This window comes from Hippocampus bargibanti, linkage group LG17 (assembly GCF_051943395.1).
Source record: "Hippocampus bargibanti isolate YZ-2025 linkage group LG17, ASM5194339v1, whole genome shotgun sequence".
In the NCBI taxonomy this organism is placed as follows: domain Eukaryota; kingdom Metazoa; phylum Chordata; class Actinopteri; order Syngnathiformes; family Syngnathidae; genus Hippocampus; species Hippocampus bargibanti.
This window is the reverse complement of record NC_142750.1, coordinates 2,723,352-2,737,500: the sequence shown is the minus strand read 5'-3', so window position 1 is coordinate 2,737,500 and position 14,149 is coordinate 2,723,352. Positions and strand designations below refer to the sequence as shown.

Here is a 14,149-nt window from a genome sequence, read left to right as displayed (position 1 = left end):
CCGCATTCGCTCGCCACAGGTTCCCCGCCACAGGTGTTAAATCCTGATAAACACAACGATTCCTTTGGGATTACAGCGACACACACAAAAAAGACGAGAGAAGGTGGGCTGAATGTAATCGAATGGAAGAAATCAGTGGTTGCACAGCCTCAAATGTAGAAAAACAGCCCCGTCTTGAAAATGTCTGTCCTTTTGCTCTCTAACAAGTTCCTTTTTTTTTTGCGCCCTGGTGTCAAGTTTTAATCGGTGCTTCATCAGCTGTTTCGCAAGAAAGGCAACTATTGCGATGTAGTTTATGTTTCTCGATAAATCGTGAGACATATTTCCTTCAAACTGCTCTCGCAGGGTGTATTTGACAAATTCTATTACTAAATAAAGTCAGCAGGAAAAAAATATCGAACAACAAAGTCATCAGAACCAATAGGTCCAAAGTAGCAAACAAAACCATGAGTCAAACATCACAAAACAAAGGAACAACATTGCAAAACAAAGTCATCTGAACCAAAAAGGTCCAAAGTAGCAAACAAAACCGTGAGTAAAACATCACAAGACGAAAGAACAGCATCTCAAATAACAAAGCCATCAGAACCACAAGGTCCAAAGTAGCAAACAAAACGAGTAAAACCTCACAAGACGAAAGAACAGCATATCAAACAACAAAGCCGTCAGAACCAAAATATCCAAAGTAGCAAACAAAACCATTAGTAAAACATCACAAAATGAAGGAACAATATCTCAAACAACAAAGTCGTCAGAACCAAAAGGTCCAAAGTAGTGAACAAAACCAGCATGTTTTTAAAACGTCACAAGACGAAACAAACAAAACTATGACCCGACACTGAATGGTCATGCTAGGAGTCTTTTTAACTCATTCATTGCCATTCACGAATTTATTCGGGAATTGAAAAAAATGACAGAGTGCCATTCCTGAATCTGTTTGGGTTTTGCTGTTTTTCATCCTAGGGTGCTGATAAAGCACTGGTCAGACCTCTGGCATTGTTTTTTTCCCATTCCACAAGGGGGCAGCAGTTCCCTTTTTCCATGTTATAAGAACAATAATAATCCATTTCATTTATAAGCGCCTTTCAAAACTCTCAAGGTCACTTTACAGTCAGCAGCATTGAATGTTTATGTAGTCCTAAAACTCAAAAAAGTAAAAAAAAGTTAATACATACGATTTTTTTCCAGATTAAGGAATTTCCGTTTGACAGAATTCCTTATGAGAGAAGACTTATGACTGTCTAGCTAGCTAGCTACCTAACTATCTATTTGCTATTAGCTATCTATTAGCTGTCTAGCTGACTCGCTAGCTAGCTAGCTAGCTAGCGAGTCAGCTAGACAGCTGATAGCTAATAGCAAATAGATAGTTAGGTAGCTAGACAGCTAATAGATAGCTAATAGCAAATAGTTAGGTAGCTAGCTTGCAAATAGATAGTTAGGTAGCTATCAAGCTAGCTACCTAACTATCTATTTGCTATTAGCTATCTATTAGCTGTCTAGCTGACTCGCTAGCTATCTAGCTAACTATCGTTTAGCTATCTAGCTAGCTATCTAGCCGGCTAGGTAGCTATCTATTAGCGACTGTATCCTGTGACCATAAAGTGACCTTGAGTTTTCAAATGTGCTTATAAATGAAATGTATTATTATTACTGTATCCATTAGCTAGCTAGCTTTCTATCTATTTGCGTTACTTACGGTTTGAGTGAACGCTGGCGCGTGTGGCTGCCGCTACTCACGCACAGAAAAGCTTATCCTGTGACTGACTTTGTTCCAGTTTCAGCTGTTGTTAAAGCGCTATATAAACTAATATATATATATGTATTGCGAACAATGACAGGCTAGCATCTACACGCGCTGTTCATATCCAGCGCGCATGTCATTTAAATGAGCGAGCGCTCCTTAGCGGACACGATGCTATTTTCCCCATTCCGTGTATTCTTCTCAAGTAAAATTGGGCTGTAATAAAAGGCAATTGTGCTACGACGACAATATGCGGATGCGTGCGTTGTACAGTATGCGCGGCGATAGCAAGAAACTCCCAATGAATGAGACGGGATAAAGAAAATGTCTCCTCCGGCTGTTTATCAGCTAGCGGCATTCTGCGCGTATCTCTTCTCTCCGCTAACAATAAGTACGTCGTCCTTAATAATGTGTCCGATAATTGACTTGCTTTCCCGTAGGAGCCCCCTAGGCGTCTTCTTCTTCTTCTTTCTCGCTTCCTTCTCTCAGTTACACGGCGAGAATTGATTGCATTCATTTAGATGATGCTCTCATCAGACTCAAAGAATATTTGCGCCGCGCCGCAAATAGCGACGCTATCAGTCAACAACAGGAGAGAGATTGACTTAGTCATTGAAATGTTGTTCATCTCTTCCGGGCCTGCTTGACACTGTTTGATAAATATGACCGACACCCGCGTTATTTTGTCCTTATTTTGGATAATCCATCACCTTGTCTGTAGAAATGACACCGGCCGTACAAATGGAGTCGGATTAGACAAATTGGTATATATCATATACTGTATACCTATTCACTATTTATTTGCCATCCATTAGCTAGCTAGCTAGCTATTAGCTGTCTAGCTGCCTGACTGTAAGATAGCACTACAAAAGCTAGCTAAAAAGATCTTTAGTTAGCTATATTGTCTAGCTGGCTAGCTATCTATTAGCTATCTAGCTCTCTGGCTAGCTATATAGCTATCTAGCTCACTGGCTAGCTATCTAGCTCACTGGCTATTGGCTATCTATTAGCTAGCTAGCTTTCTATCTATTTGAGTTACTTTGGGGTTGAGTGAACGCTGGCGTATGTGGCTGCCGCTGCTCACCCACAGATAAACTTTATCCTGTGACTGTAAAGTGACCTTGAAAGTTTTGAAAGTTGCTTAAAAATGAAATGTATTATTATAATTATTATTATTACATTTTGAAAGTACAACTGTACTGAAATATCCACATTGGATTGGATTAGCCTTTCTGAGTCTCGCCGTGGAGAAATTGACGTTTCACAGCAGCAAAGTGATGAAAGTAAGAGGATAGGAAAGGAAGAAGTAGGAAAAACCAAAAACACGAGCTGCTGTAAAGGCAGCCACTCTCGCGACGCCATCTTGAAGTCAAAACAACGGAAAATAACTAAATAAAGTGACACAACACAAAAGACACTGTCCGCACCCTCTTTATTGTATGAAGCAGTTTTAGATGACAGAGGAGAGGATCAAAGCGTCCTTTTCACCAGTGGATCAGGGACGTCACGGTGAAATGTACCTGTTTGCTAAAAGCTAAATGTTGCAAGCAAACACGAAGCTGTAGCATCCATTGACGAAAAGAGATTGTCTCACATCTCCTGTCCCACGTAAATCCGCTTCAATTCCAAGCAGCGACAAATCCACTGTGAAAAATGCTGCCCATTACAGGCGCAAAAAAACACAATGGCCCCAGAGCTGTCCAGCGATGACAGTGAAATGTAATTTTATTTCATTTTTGTTGTTCTTTTGACTTCAAGATGGCGCCGCGAGAGTGGCTGCCTTTCCACCAGCTTTTGTTTTTCTACTTCTTTCATTCCTTGATGCCTTTTTACCTTTTCTTTGTCTTCCACCTCTCTCCCCCTCTCGTTCAACATCACACAATACCCTCCTATACCAATCCGGCGCCTCCCTCCCTCCCTTCACTCTATCTCCCTCCCTCTCCTTTTTTTTTCCCCCTTCATCTCACCTCCAGAGCGCTGCCTTCATCCACTTTCTCGTTCTACCTCTCTCTCTCCAGTGGTCTCACGCTCTTCGTCCTCCACATCGGCAGCTTTGCAGGTTTGCTGCTTTCCCTCCAAACTGCCGAGGACTCGGAGGTGTTTCGGGTCGACCAAGTCTCTGTCGGTGCAGGTAAGTCTGGTTTTAGACGTTATTATTATTTTTTTTTTTGGTCTGAATGAAAGAGAAAAAAGGGGGACAAAAAAGTAGATAAACGGGATAAAAATATGATATTGGTGCAGGTGTGGAAAAGTGGAGAAGAGTGTTAAAAAAAGACTTTAAAGGCAAGCAATGTAAATCATGATAATGACAACAAGGTGATGAGTGAATCAAAAAGTCCGAAATAAAGTCTGAAAACCCCATAATGGGAGTCAAAAGGCATATCATGAAATAATAAGGGTGCAAAAATACTTACGGATGTCCCATGGCCTCCCCCCAAAAAAAATAATAAAATATATAATAATAATAATAATAATAATAATAATAATAATAATAATAATAATAATAATAATAAATAAATACATAAATAAATAGATAAATAAATAAATAAATAAAAATAAAATCATAATAAATAAATAAATAAATAAATAAAAATAAAAATCACAATAATAATAATAATAATTATAATAATAATAATACATTTAATTTCTAAGCGCCTTTCAAACCTCTCAAGGACACTTTACAGTCACGGAATTTTTTACATACATAACCCCCCTATTTAAAATCGCATTTTCTGCGTAGTTTTATCTCTTGTTTCTATTTATAATTGTATTTTATTGATTATTGTATCTGTTTTTTTTTCTCTGCTTTTTCTGTGACTGTAAAGTGTCCTTGAGAGCTTCGAAAGGCGCATGAAAATAAAATTTATTATTATTATTATGATGATGATGATGATTATTATTATTATTATTATTATTATTATTATTATTATTATTATTATATCATTATTATTATTTTTATTATTATTTTTATTATTATTTTTATTATTATTATAGTTTTTAAATGTGGATAGCTATCTCAATAGTTATCTATTAGCTAGTTATCCAGCTTTCTTTCTATTTGAGTAATTTCCGGGCTGAGTGAATGCCGGCGCGTGTGGCTGCCGCTGCTCACCTACAGAAAAACACTCTCGCCACCGTTGCAGTATCCCGTGACTGTAAAGTGACCTTGTAAATTTTGAAAGGCGCTTATAAATGAAATGCATTATTCTTATTATAATTTCCCCATTAGATAGCAGTCAGGTGGAATAGATATGAATACATCCACACTTGATTTCCTGGGGAATTGTATAATTTAACAAGCTCCGCGGACTGTGAAATGTCACGTGTGATATAAGGCTCCTGGCTCAGAGCTGGGTGGCGACTCACTTAGTGACAGGAAGACATCAAAAGGGACAGAGAAGTGGGGAGGGGTTTGAAAACAGGTGAGGTAGAGTGCCGTTCAGGTGCGACCGCTCTCGCCGTTCTCGCCATCTCTGAGGCGTTGAGACGGAAAGTCGACTAGGAAATTTGACCTGTGTCAGCGGTCCAGATGTTTAGGTTTCCATTGATGTTATTTTGACTATATGTGATCCAATTAAAGGCTTTGATTGACAGCAGAGAGCTGACAGGTGTTGCCAGATTGTGATTTGACATTGGACCTGTCGCATGTTTTGCCCCTGACATCACTTTTCGATCTCATACGTGGTTACGTGTTGTGAATGAATACAGGAGTAGGAGGTTTCAGATGACGCCTGTGATGCTCTGGTGCTAATTTGCATCAAGGTGAGACGCGACGCTAGCTAAAATGTTGCTATCAACGCGATCCATTGTTATCCTTCTCAAAACCCACCTTGTTTTTTGTTCTTCTCCTGGTTCATGTTCTTCGCTTGAATTGGACTAAATCACAGGTGTCAAAGTCAAGGCCCGCGGGCCAAATCCGGCCCGCCACATCATTTTTTTCGGCCCGCGAAAGCAAATCAAACTTGTTCAATTCCATGATGATTGCTAAAATCTGAGCCAAAATTTTAGATTTTTGGATGTCAACCACAATAAAAGTCATTATTCTTGACTTCAGATTTGAAAACGAGTTATTCATTAATTTGCTGTGTGCTCTATATGTAATATTTGAAGGGATTTAAACATATTAATGGGTTCCCCAAATTCATAACGGCCCTCGAGAGGAAACCATAACTACAATGTGGCCCGCGGCAAAAAATGACTTTGACACCCCTGGTCTAAATAGTCAATCAGCAGTAATCGAAATGATGAACAGAAAGATTATAAAATAGTCCTATCATACCTATTTAAAATCGCATTTTCTGTGTAGCTTTATCTCTTGTTTCTATTTATAATTGTATTTTATTTCTTGTTAAAGTGTCCTTGAGAGCTTTGAAAGGCGCTTGAAAATAAAATGTATTATTATTATTATTATTATTATTATTATTATTATTATTATTATAAAGTTGATGCTAGCTGTGCTAGCTTCTGGTGAGGAAAGAGCTCAGAATGTCAAAGAAGTTGGCCAACCTTGGATTTCATGGCTAGGCCTTCAGTAGTGCTATGTCGGAATCGATCCAGACTGACAAGAGTATGGTGTGATTTAACTACAAGTCCACTAGAGGGTACTATTTGCCAGGAAATAAACATCCGACCTTTCTTAGTGTCCATTTTCTCGTGAAAAATTCATCTTGTAAATCGCTTTAACAATAAATCTGCAACCAAATTGTATTTCATTCGATTTAGATATTTTTAAAAAGGCAAGTGATGTGATGAACAATTTGACTTGTGCGCATAAGGGCCACCTCATTGGGACACTTTCGCTGCCGGTTTAGCTGAATAATTAAAACAGCGTTAGCAAGAACGGTCGCCCTGTGAGAATTTGCATTGCCGCTAATTTTGCCGTGAAAAGCGCAATTAACCTCGCGTTGGGGCCACTTGTTAAAGGACGTTAATTAAAACGAGATGATAAGAGAATAAAAGTGGGATTATTTATTTATTATTATTTTTTTTGCTAAAATGACAAAAACTGAATTTAGCATATGCAGTTGTCTTTTAATTGCATTCGGTGGCTTCGCTGTCACTTTTCGGGGTGAATATCTGGTCACCAACAGAAAAGGACACTCACGATAAAATGTCCATCTCCAATTGTGAGACAATCGGCGGGCAAGGGGGCTTGTTTTACACTCAAACTGGACTCAGCGTTGACATTTTGCTCTGGGTATGTTTGTTTGTGTGTGCTTAGCACCCTGGCCTGCATGGCTGCCACCCACTAATAAGGAATTATGAGGGGGATGCAATTGACATATCGAGAAATATCTGCCGCTGCCGTTTGGCCAATATTTGGAAAAGTCATCGGGGGAGGCGGAACGTCAAGTAATATGGATTGGAATGTGAGGTCTCAGGTGGTAGGACCAAATTGCACACATTGTGCAGTGTTTATTTATTTTTTTGCCTTACAAGTGCAAGACTTATTCACCAGATGGCGCTATTATCTATCTCTCAGTGTATCCGTCTATCCGTCTTTCCGTCATTCCGTCTTTCCGTCTGTCTACATATCTAGCAAGTTAGCTAGCTACCTAGCACAGACACATCAAGCTATCAGTCTACCTAGCTAGCTAACTACCTATCTACTTATATGGATTAATCAATTTATTTATATCGATGTATCAATGTATCAAATTATCTATTTATTTATCTGTCTGACTATCCATTTATTCTTCTGTCCATCCATCCATCCATCCATCCATCTGCCTATCTATTTATATCAATGTATCAACTTATTTATGTTGATTTAGCAATGTATACATGCATTTATTTATCCATTTATCCATTTACCTATTTAATTTTTTATTTAATTTAATTTTATTGTATTTATTGTATTTTATTTTATTTTTTTGTATTTTATTTTATTTTATTTTTTTGTATTTTATTTTATTTTATTTTATTTAATTTATCTGTTCGACTATTTATTTATTTATTTATATCATCATGATAATAAAAAAACATATATTGATGCATCTATTTATTTAATTCTAAATTGTACATTTCACGGATTGGGAATGATTTAAGGGTTTACAAAGTGTGTATTCTTGTGAGTTCAATTTATTATATTTATTATTATTATTATTATTATTATTTTTTTTTTTTTTGCAATGTCACATGTCAACAAAAACATCTGAACGAACCACTTCCTGTCCATAAGGCAGAACTTGCGTTTGCTCAATTACGGGGAAAAAAATGGCAGCAACAAGATGTCCAAAAGTTGCTAACAATAGAGTGACGCCTAAAGGTTAGCCGAGCACAAAGAGACTCAACGCGTTTCTAATTAGAAAAGACATGACCTCTTAAATGAGATCATTAGCAAAGCCATTGTCAGGTGGGAACGCTGCACGGGTGAAAATGGATTGAGACTTTTCTTCATTTAGAACCTGCTCTCTTTTTTTTAAAGGACCTATTTTGTTCAGGCCATTCCAAGCCTTCGTCACTCGGGAAAGAGTCATTTTATTTTTAGAGTACAGTGATACCTCGGTTTACGAACCCCTTGGCTTACAAAATTTTCTGTTTACGAACGTTAAATTTGTGAAAATTTTACCTTGGCATATGAACTATTTTTCGGTCTCTGTAGTTTTAAGGCTTAGAAAATTAAAAAGTAGAAAAGTATGTTTTATGGGGACCTGGGAACGGATTATTCTCATTTTAATGGTTTCCTATGGGAAATTATTTTTTGGGATACACACGTTTCGCATTACACACTCTGTCTGGGAACCAATTAAGTTCGTAAGCCAAGGTATTACTGTTGTTTGTAAAATATCGATTGTCGCGATAATTGCATCATGCTAGTAGCGGAATTGGAAGCAGTCAAGACCCAGATACTGAACCCTCGTTCGACACGATAGCGTATCACGACTACTCCGAAGTCACTTGTGTATATTCGCCGTTCACCCCCCCCCCTCACCCCGCGGCGTTCACTTGCTTCCGGTGTCTGCATCTTTTGTCGCTTCATGAATGGCCGCATCTCAAAAGTGAATGCGACTATTGGTGTTGCTGACCCCCTTTTGCCGCTGCCCACTTTCCCTTTTGTAAGAAGCCAGTTCACCGCTAGCAGACCCCCCGCCCCCCGGGCGAGACCCCAACGCCTCATGCCGAACATGGGAATGTCTTGTTTCCGCCCCCCCTGTCTTTATGTAAGAAAAGTGCTCGAACTGCAAGGTCAGCGCTAGCAGAAAAGGCGTGCGCACTCCGCGGACGCCGGCGGCGTTGCGGGAAGACGGGTGGGGAGAGGGTGTCAACTGCTGCCGATGACCGGGCAGCGCTGGTGGGGTTAAGAGATACGAGGCAATGCTACATTTGGACATCCAATTGCCCTGAAGGGGGTTTCGAGGAGGGCGAGGGGGGGTACCATGTGCAGTCATGCGGCTACAGACGCTCATGAGCAAATAGCGTGGTAATATAAATGATAATGGAGTCAAGTGTACATTGGAGTCACGGTAAGTGGACGTTAGCGATCTTACCGCTTGTCTGCGTACATACAGGCAGTCGCAAACAATCATCCGTCAATACTTGGCGGTACTTGTGCAACGGGGCACGAAATTGTCGGGGGGGGGGGTGAGAATGGCACTCGAAGTGAAATGGCGTGGCGAGGATCTGGGTTGGATGCTAGCAGAGCGCATGTAGGATTGATTGATCCATTAAAAAAAAATCATAACACTCATAACTCATACACTGCCATTCCCGAATTTATTTGCGAATTGAAAATATGACGTTGAGCGCCATTCACAAATTTCTTCGGATGTAGGTTTTTCTAGCGAGGGGGTGCCGATAAAGCACTGGTCAGACCTCTGGAAATTAGTTTTTTTTCTCCCTTCCACGAGGGGGCAGCATTTGCCCTTTGTCCATGTTAGCGCATTGTTCCAGCATCAGCTGTTGTTCAAGCGCTATATAATAATAATCATCATCATCATCATCATCATAATAATCATCATCATCATCATAATAATCATCATCATAATACAACATTTCATTTATTATCACCTTTCAAAGCTCTCAAGGTCATTTTACAGTCACAGGATAAGTTTTTTTCTGTGGGCGAGCAGCGGCAGCCACACGCGCTAGCGTTCACTTAACATGGAATAACTCAAATAGAAAGTTAGCTAGCTGGCGAATGGACTACGAATAGATAGCTAATAGATAGCAAATATATAGCTAGTTAGGTAGCCAGATAGATAGCTATTTAGCAAATAGATATCAAATAGATATCCAGCAAGGAAGCCAGCTAGATAGCTAGATAGATAGCCCGCTAGACAGCGAGATTAGCTAACCAATAATAAAGTGCTATATAAACCAATATACAGTTAACATCCGATTTACGACCAGCGCGATTTAGGACTACCCGTACTTACGACCACAACCTACAAACCCTATTTTTAAAATTTTGATTCCCGCAACGCGCTAGCAGGCCGGCAATGCGTACAACAATTTTGGCCAGGCAGCCAGCATCTCACTCTCGCACAGCAATCGACTGCGTGATGACACCCGAGGGGTGGGGAGTTTGGCAGTTTATTTAGCCAACGAGTCTCTATTCAACATTTTGAATGGATTTCGATTTACGACCATTTTGACTTACGACCGTTTGGTCGGAACGGAACTCGGTCGTAAGTCGAATGTTACCTGTATATGTATAGCGTTGTATTTTGTACAGCCGCCTCCATTTCAAGCTCATACAACTCCGGACCTATTTAACTTAGGAATTAACCCTTTTTTGCTGATGAAAGAAGAGAGTCTAAGGTGTCTAACGTCGTATTGAATATTTATGTAGTCCTAAAACTCAATTTTCTGTGGCTCCTGGAATTTGAGTGACAGTGACAAAAACCCTGGCACTGGAGTGGACACATTTTTTTTGCACATGAAAGTCAGACGTACCTGCGCAAAGGTAGTTCTGGAGATAGCAGGTCTGCATGGGTTGGTTTGTTGAATTTCTAACTTCCAGCTTGCTAGTTATTTTTTGATGACTTCCTCTAAGGATGACAGCCTATTTGGATGAAAAAAAAACCATCAATATAAATTAATTAATAAAAAAAAGATAAATATTACTTCCTGGAAGGCTCTCATGAGCATGTTCTGTCCCACGACTAGCCGCCATTTTGCCGTTCGCTACGTCTGCTGTTTACACAATTGAAAAGCCTCGTAATGTCAACAGTCCTAAACCTTCTAAACTGTGATTTTTTTTTACCACCCCCCCCCCCCCACCCACACCCATCTTCCCGCTTCGTTTTTCTTCTCCTATTCAATATCTCGCCTCTCCCATTGGTCCAGAACACAAAGTGTTTTTCTTTCTTTCATTATTTGGGTAGGCGCTAATGCGGGAGGGACCTGATGGGCGAATGTTGTCCGCCAAGTCGAAAAGGGACGTCGTAATCAGGTGATGAAGAGGCTCCATTCACCAAGAGACAAGAGGACAAAAAGAAGCTGAAATCGAAATATGTCCAGAGATGGAAAGTGCATGGGATGGTGAATGAGACAATTGTGTGGAGAGGAAAGGAGAAATGGACACAAACGGGGGGAGGGGTGGCAGATAAATCATGAAATGTCATTTCGCCTCATCCTTTTTTTATGTTTTGAAGAGACTGTTATCAACTATCGACCATAAAGGCCTGCAAAGCCTTCTCTGCTGGCCTAAAATAAATATAATAATATAATAATAATAAAATATCAGAATCACAGACTGATTATATTAATTATATTTTGTCCATCAATCTTATTAAATAATTCCAAATTGTCTTTCAGCTTCCTTTCATTATATTTCCCATGATGCCCTGCTTCCAGATGTGTGTTTTTGTATTTAAGCATTTAACCAATCATATTTCAGGAGTTTTTTTTTTGTTCTTTTGACTTCAAGATGGCGCTCCGAGAGTAGCTGCCTTTCCAGCAGCTCCTGTATTTTGTTTTTGTACTTCTTTTTTTCCTTTCCTCTCCCTTTGCTGCTGTGAAATGTAAATTTCTCCACTGCGAGACGAATAAAGGAACAACCAATCCAATCTAAACCTAACTGGACTCAAACACTGAAAAGGGGTGGGGCTTAAGGCTCTTGCATCACACTGGGAGGCAGAGAAGCATGACGAAGACTGCAGCATTTTCAAATGAAGGAACGTACACACACACACACACACGCGCACACACACACACACGCGCACACACACACACACAAACACACACACACACACACACACACACACACACACACACACACACACACACACACACACACACACACACACACACACACACACACACACATTCTGTGCTGTGCTTTAAAGGGATCATCCGGTTAAGTATTTTTTTTAATCACAGAAATGAGATTATCTTGCCTTTTCAATTTGATCCATTTGTTTTAGAGAAATCAGTAGGTGACACACAGTTCCCATTTCTAGTCAGCAAAATGGCCGCAGCATCCTTTTAGATTAGATTAGATTAGATTACTTTACATTAGATTAGATGAGCCTTTATCTCACAGTGGAGAAATTAACATTTCACAGCAGCAAAAACAAAATACAGGAGCTGCTGTAAAGGCAGCCACTCTCGCGGCGCCATCTTGAAGTCAAAACAACAAAAAAAACAAAATAACAAATAATGTTAGACAGACAGTCGTCAATCTTAAGCACTTTCTGCACCCTCAGTTGTATGAAGCACTTCTAGATGAAAGAGGAGAGAATCAAGGCGTCCTTTTCACCAGTGGATCAGGGACATATTGGTGGAATATGCAGTCTGCTAAAAGCTAAATGTCTAAAACCAACACGAACCTGTAGCATCGGTTGACGAAAAGAGATCGTCTCACATCTCCTGTCCTACGTAAATCCGCTTCAATTCCAAGCCGCGACAGTTCCAGATCCTCAAGCCATGCATGTTATTCCCATGTTTTGGTGGAAGTCACGAGAAGAAACAGATAATATTTTTCCTTTCCAAATCATTGCAGGATGATCGCTAGTCAGATTCAGAAATGACAATCGATTGGCAACAAAATGGATCAACATTGACATTTTGCAGGCTTACCTTTAAGGCAGGTTTTGTATCTCCAAATCCCAAATTGCTGCTCTTGAAGCGGCCACAGCGCTGCTTTTCTGGATGTTGTTATTGTCAATATTTGTACATAAACAACGATTAGTGTATTTTATTGTTGTCATTGCAAACTAACAACCAAGGATGCTGTAGCTATCTAGCAGGCTAGCTATCTGAGTGGCTATCCGTTAGCTAGCTACCTATCTGAGTGGCTATCCGTTAGCTAGCCCCCTATCTGAGTGGCTATCCGTTAGCTAGCTACCTATCTGAGTGGCTATCCGTTAGCTAGCTACCTATCTTAGCAGTTTTTTTTTTTTTTGACGACGATACTAGTGCAGCGTGTTCTACCGGAAACAAATTCCTTGTGTGTTCTACATACTTGGCAATAAAGATGATTCTGATTCTGATTTGAGTGGCTATCCGTTAGCTAGCTACCTATCTGAGTGGCTATCCGTTACCTCTCTCTCTCTCTCTCTCTCTCTCTCTCTCTCTCTCTCTCTCTCTCTCTCTCTCTCTCTCTCTCTCTCTCTCTCTCTCTCTCTCTCTCTCTCTCTCTCTCTCTCTCTCTCTCTCTCTCTCTCTCTCTCTCTCTCTCTCTCTCACACTCTCTCTCTCTCTCACTCTCTCTCTCTCTCTCTCTCTCTACTCTCGAGCTATTTATTGGCTATCTATTATCTAGATAACTTTCTATCTATTTGAGTTACTTCCTGTTAGCTATGTAGCTGTATAGCCTTCTAGATATCTATCGAGGGGGCAGCATTTCCCTATTTTCCTTGTTAGCGCTTTGTTACAGCTTCAGTTGTTAAAGCGCAATATGTATGTATTGCATTGTATTTTGGACAGCCGCCCTCATTTCAAAGTCAGATAACTCCAAACGCATATAATTTAGGAATTTACACTTTTTTTCCGATAAAAGAGAGAGTCTAAGATTTTTTTACGCTACATTGACTGTTTATGTAGTCCTAAAAGTCAAAATTCTGCGGGTTCTGGAATTTGAGTGAAAATGACAAAAACCCTGACACTGGATTGGACACATTTTTTGCATGTCTGGCAGTGAATGAGTTAATGGCACCAAACATGAAGTCGCTTTGGGATCTTGTTGGATTTTTCGGCTTATTTGCGAGTACAGTATATTGGCAGAAAACTGCGCATGGGGGCCTGCCTTTGGCTTGCCAAGTGAAGAACTAAAACGCAAGAAGCAGCCCGCCCGCTGATGGCACGGAACAGGTCAAAGTCAAGCGCATCATTTAGATGACCGCAATTCTGTTGATGCAGCAAAGTGCAAAGAAGATCGTAGACGAGCGAGCGAGGGCGGACACCCGTTTGCAGACGTCACTTGGCTCGGATCATATTCAACTGCGCTTGCTCAGGGATGCT

General features: G+C 40.1%; 2 protein-coding genes across 11 annotated transcripts in view; one reads left to right on the top strand and one right to left on the bottom strand.

The window, feature by feature from the left end:
• Positions 1-3,848, bottom strand: part of csf2rb (colony stimulating factor 2 receptor subunit beta) — a 16,208-nt gene extending 12,360 nt beyond the window's left edge. For 4 of the 9 annotated variants that reach the window (XM_089019453.1, XM_089019451.1, XM_089019452.1 and 1 more), the window contains exons 1-2: positions 3,709-3,848; positions 1-43 (exon numbers count right to left, since the gene is read on the bottom strand). The exon at positions 1-43 is cut by the window's left edge. Coding sequence is in view for 3 of the 9 variants with exons in the window: in XM_089019446.1 (XP_088875572.1) it covers positions 1-62; positions 3,709-3,728 (82 nt within the window). In the remaining 6 variants the exon portion in view is untranslated. Of the gene's footprint in view, positions 1,164-3,708 lie in introns of those variants that run through there. The other 5 variants (XM_089019446.1, XM_089019449.1, XM_089019447.1 and 2 more) reach the window with 2 other exon arrangements.
• The window catches only part of pvalb6 (parvalbumin 6), a 25,645-nt gene continuing 15,233 nt past the window's right edge, over positions 3,738-14,149 (top strand). The window contains exon 1 of one of the 2 annotated variants that reach the window (XM_089019474.1): positions 3,738-3,872. Coding sequence is in view for 1 of the 2 variants with exons in the window: in XM_089019473.1 (XP_088875599.1) it covers positions 9,174-9,207 (34 nt within the window). In the remaining variant the exon portion in view is untranslated. Of the gene's footprint in view, positions 3,873-9,049; positions 9,208-14,149 lie in introns of those variants that run through there. The other variant, XM_089019473.1, reaches the window with a different exon arrangement.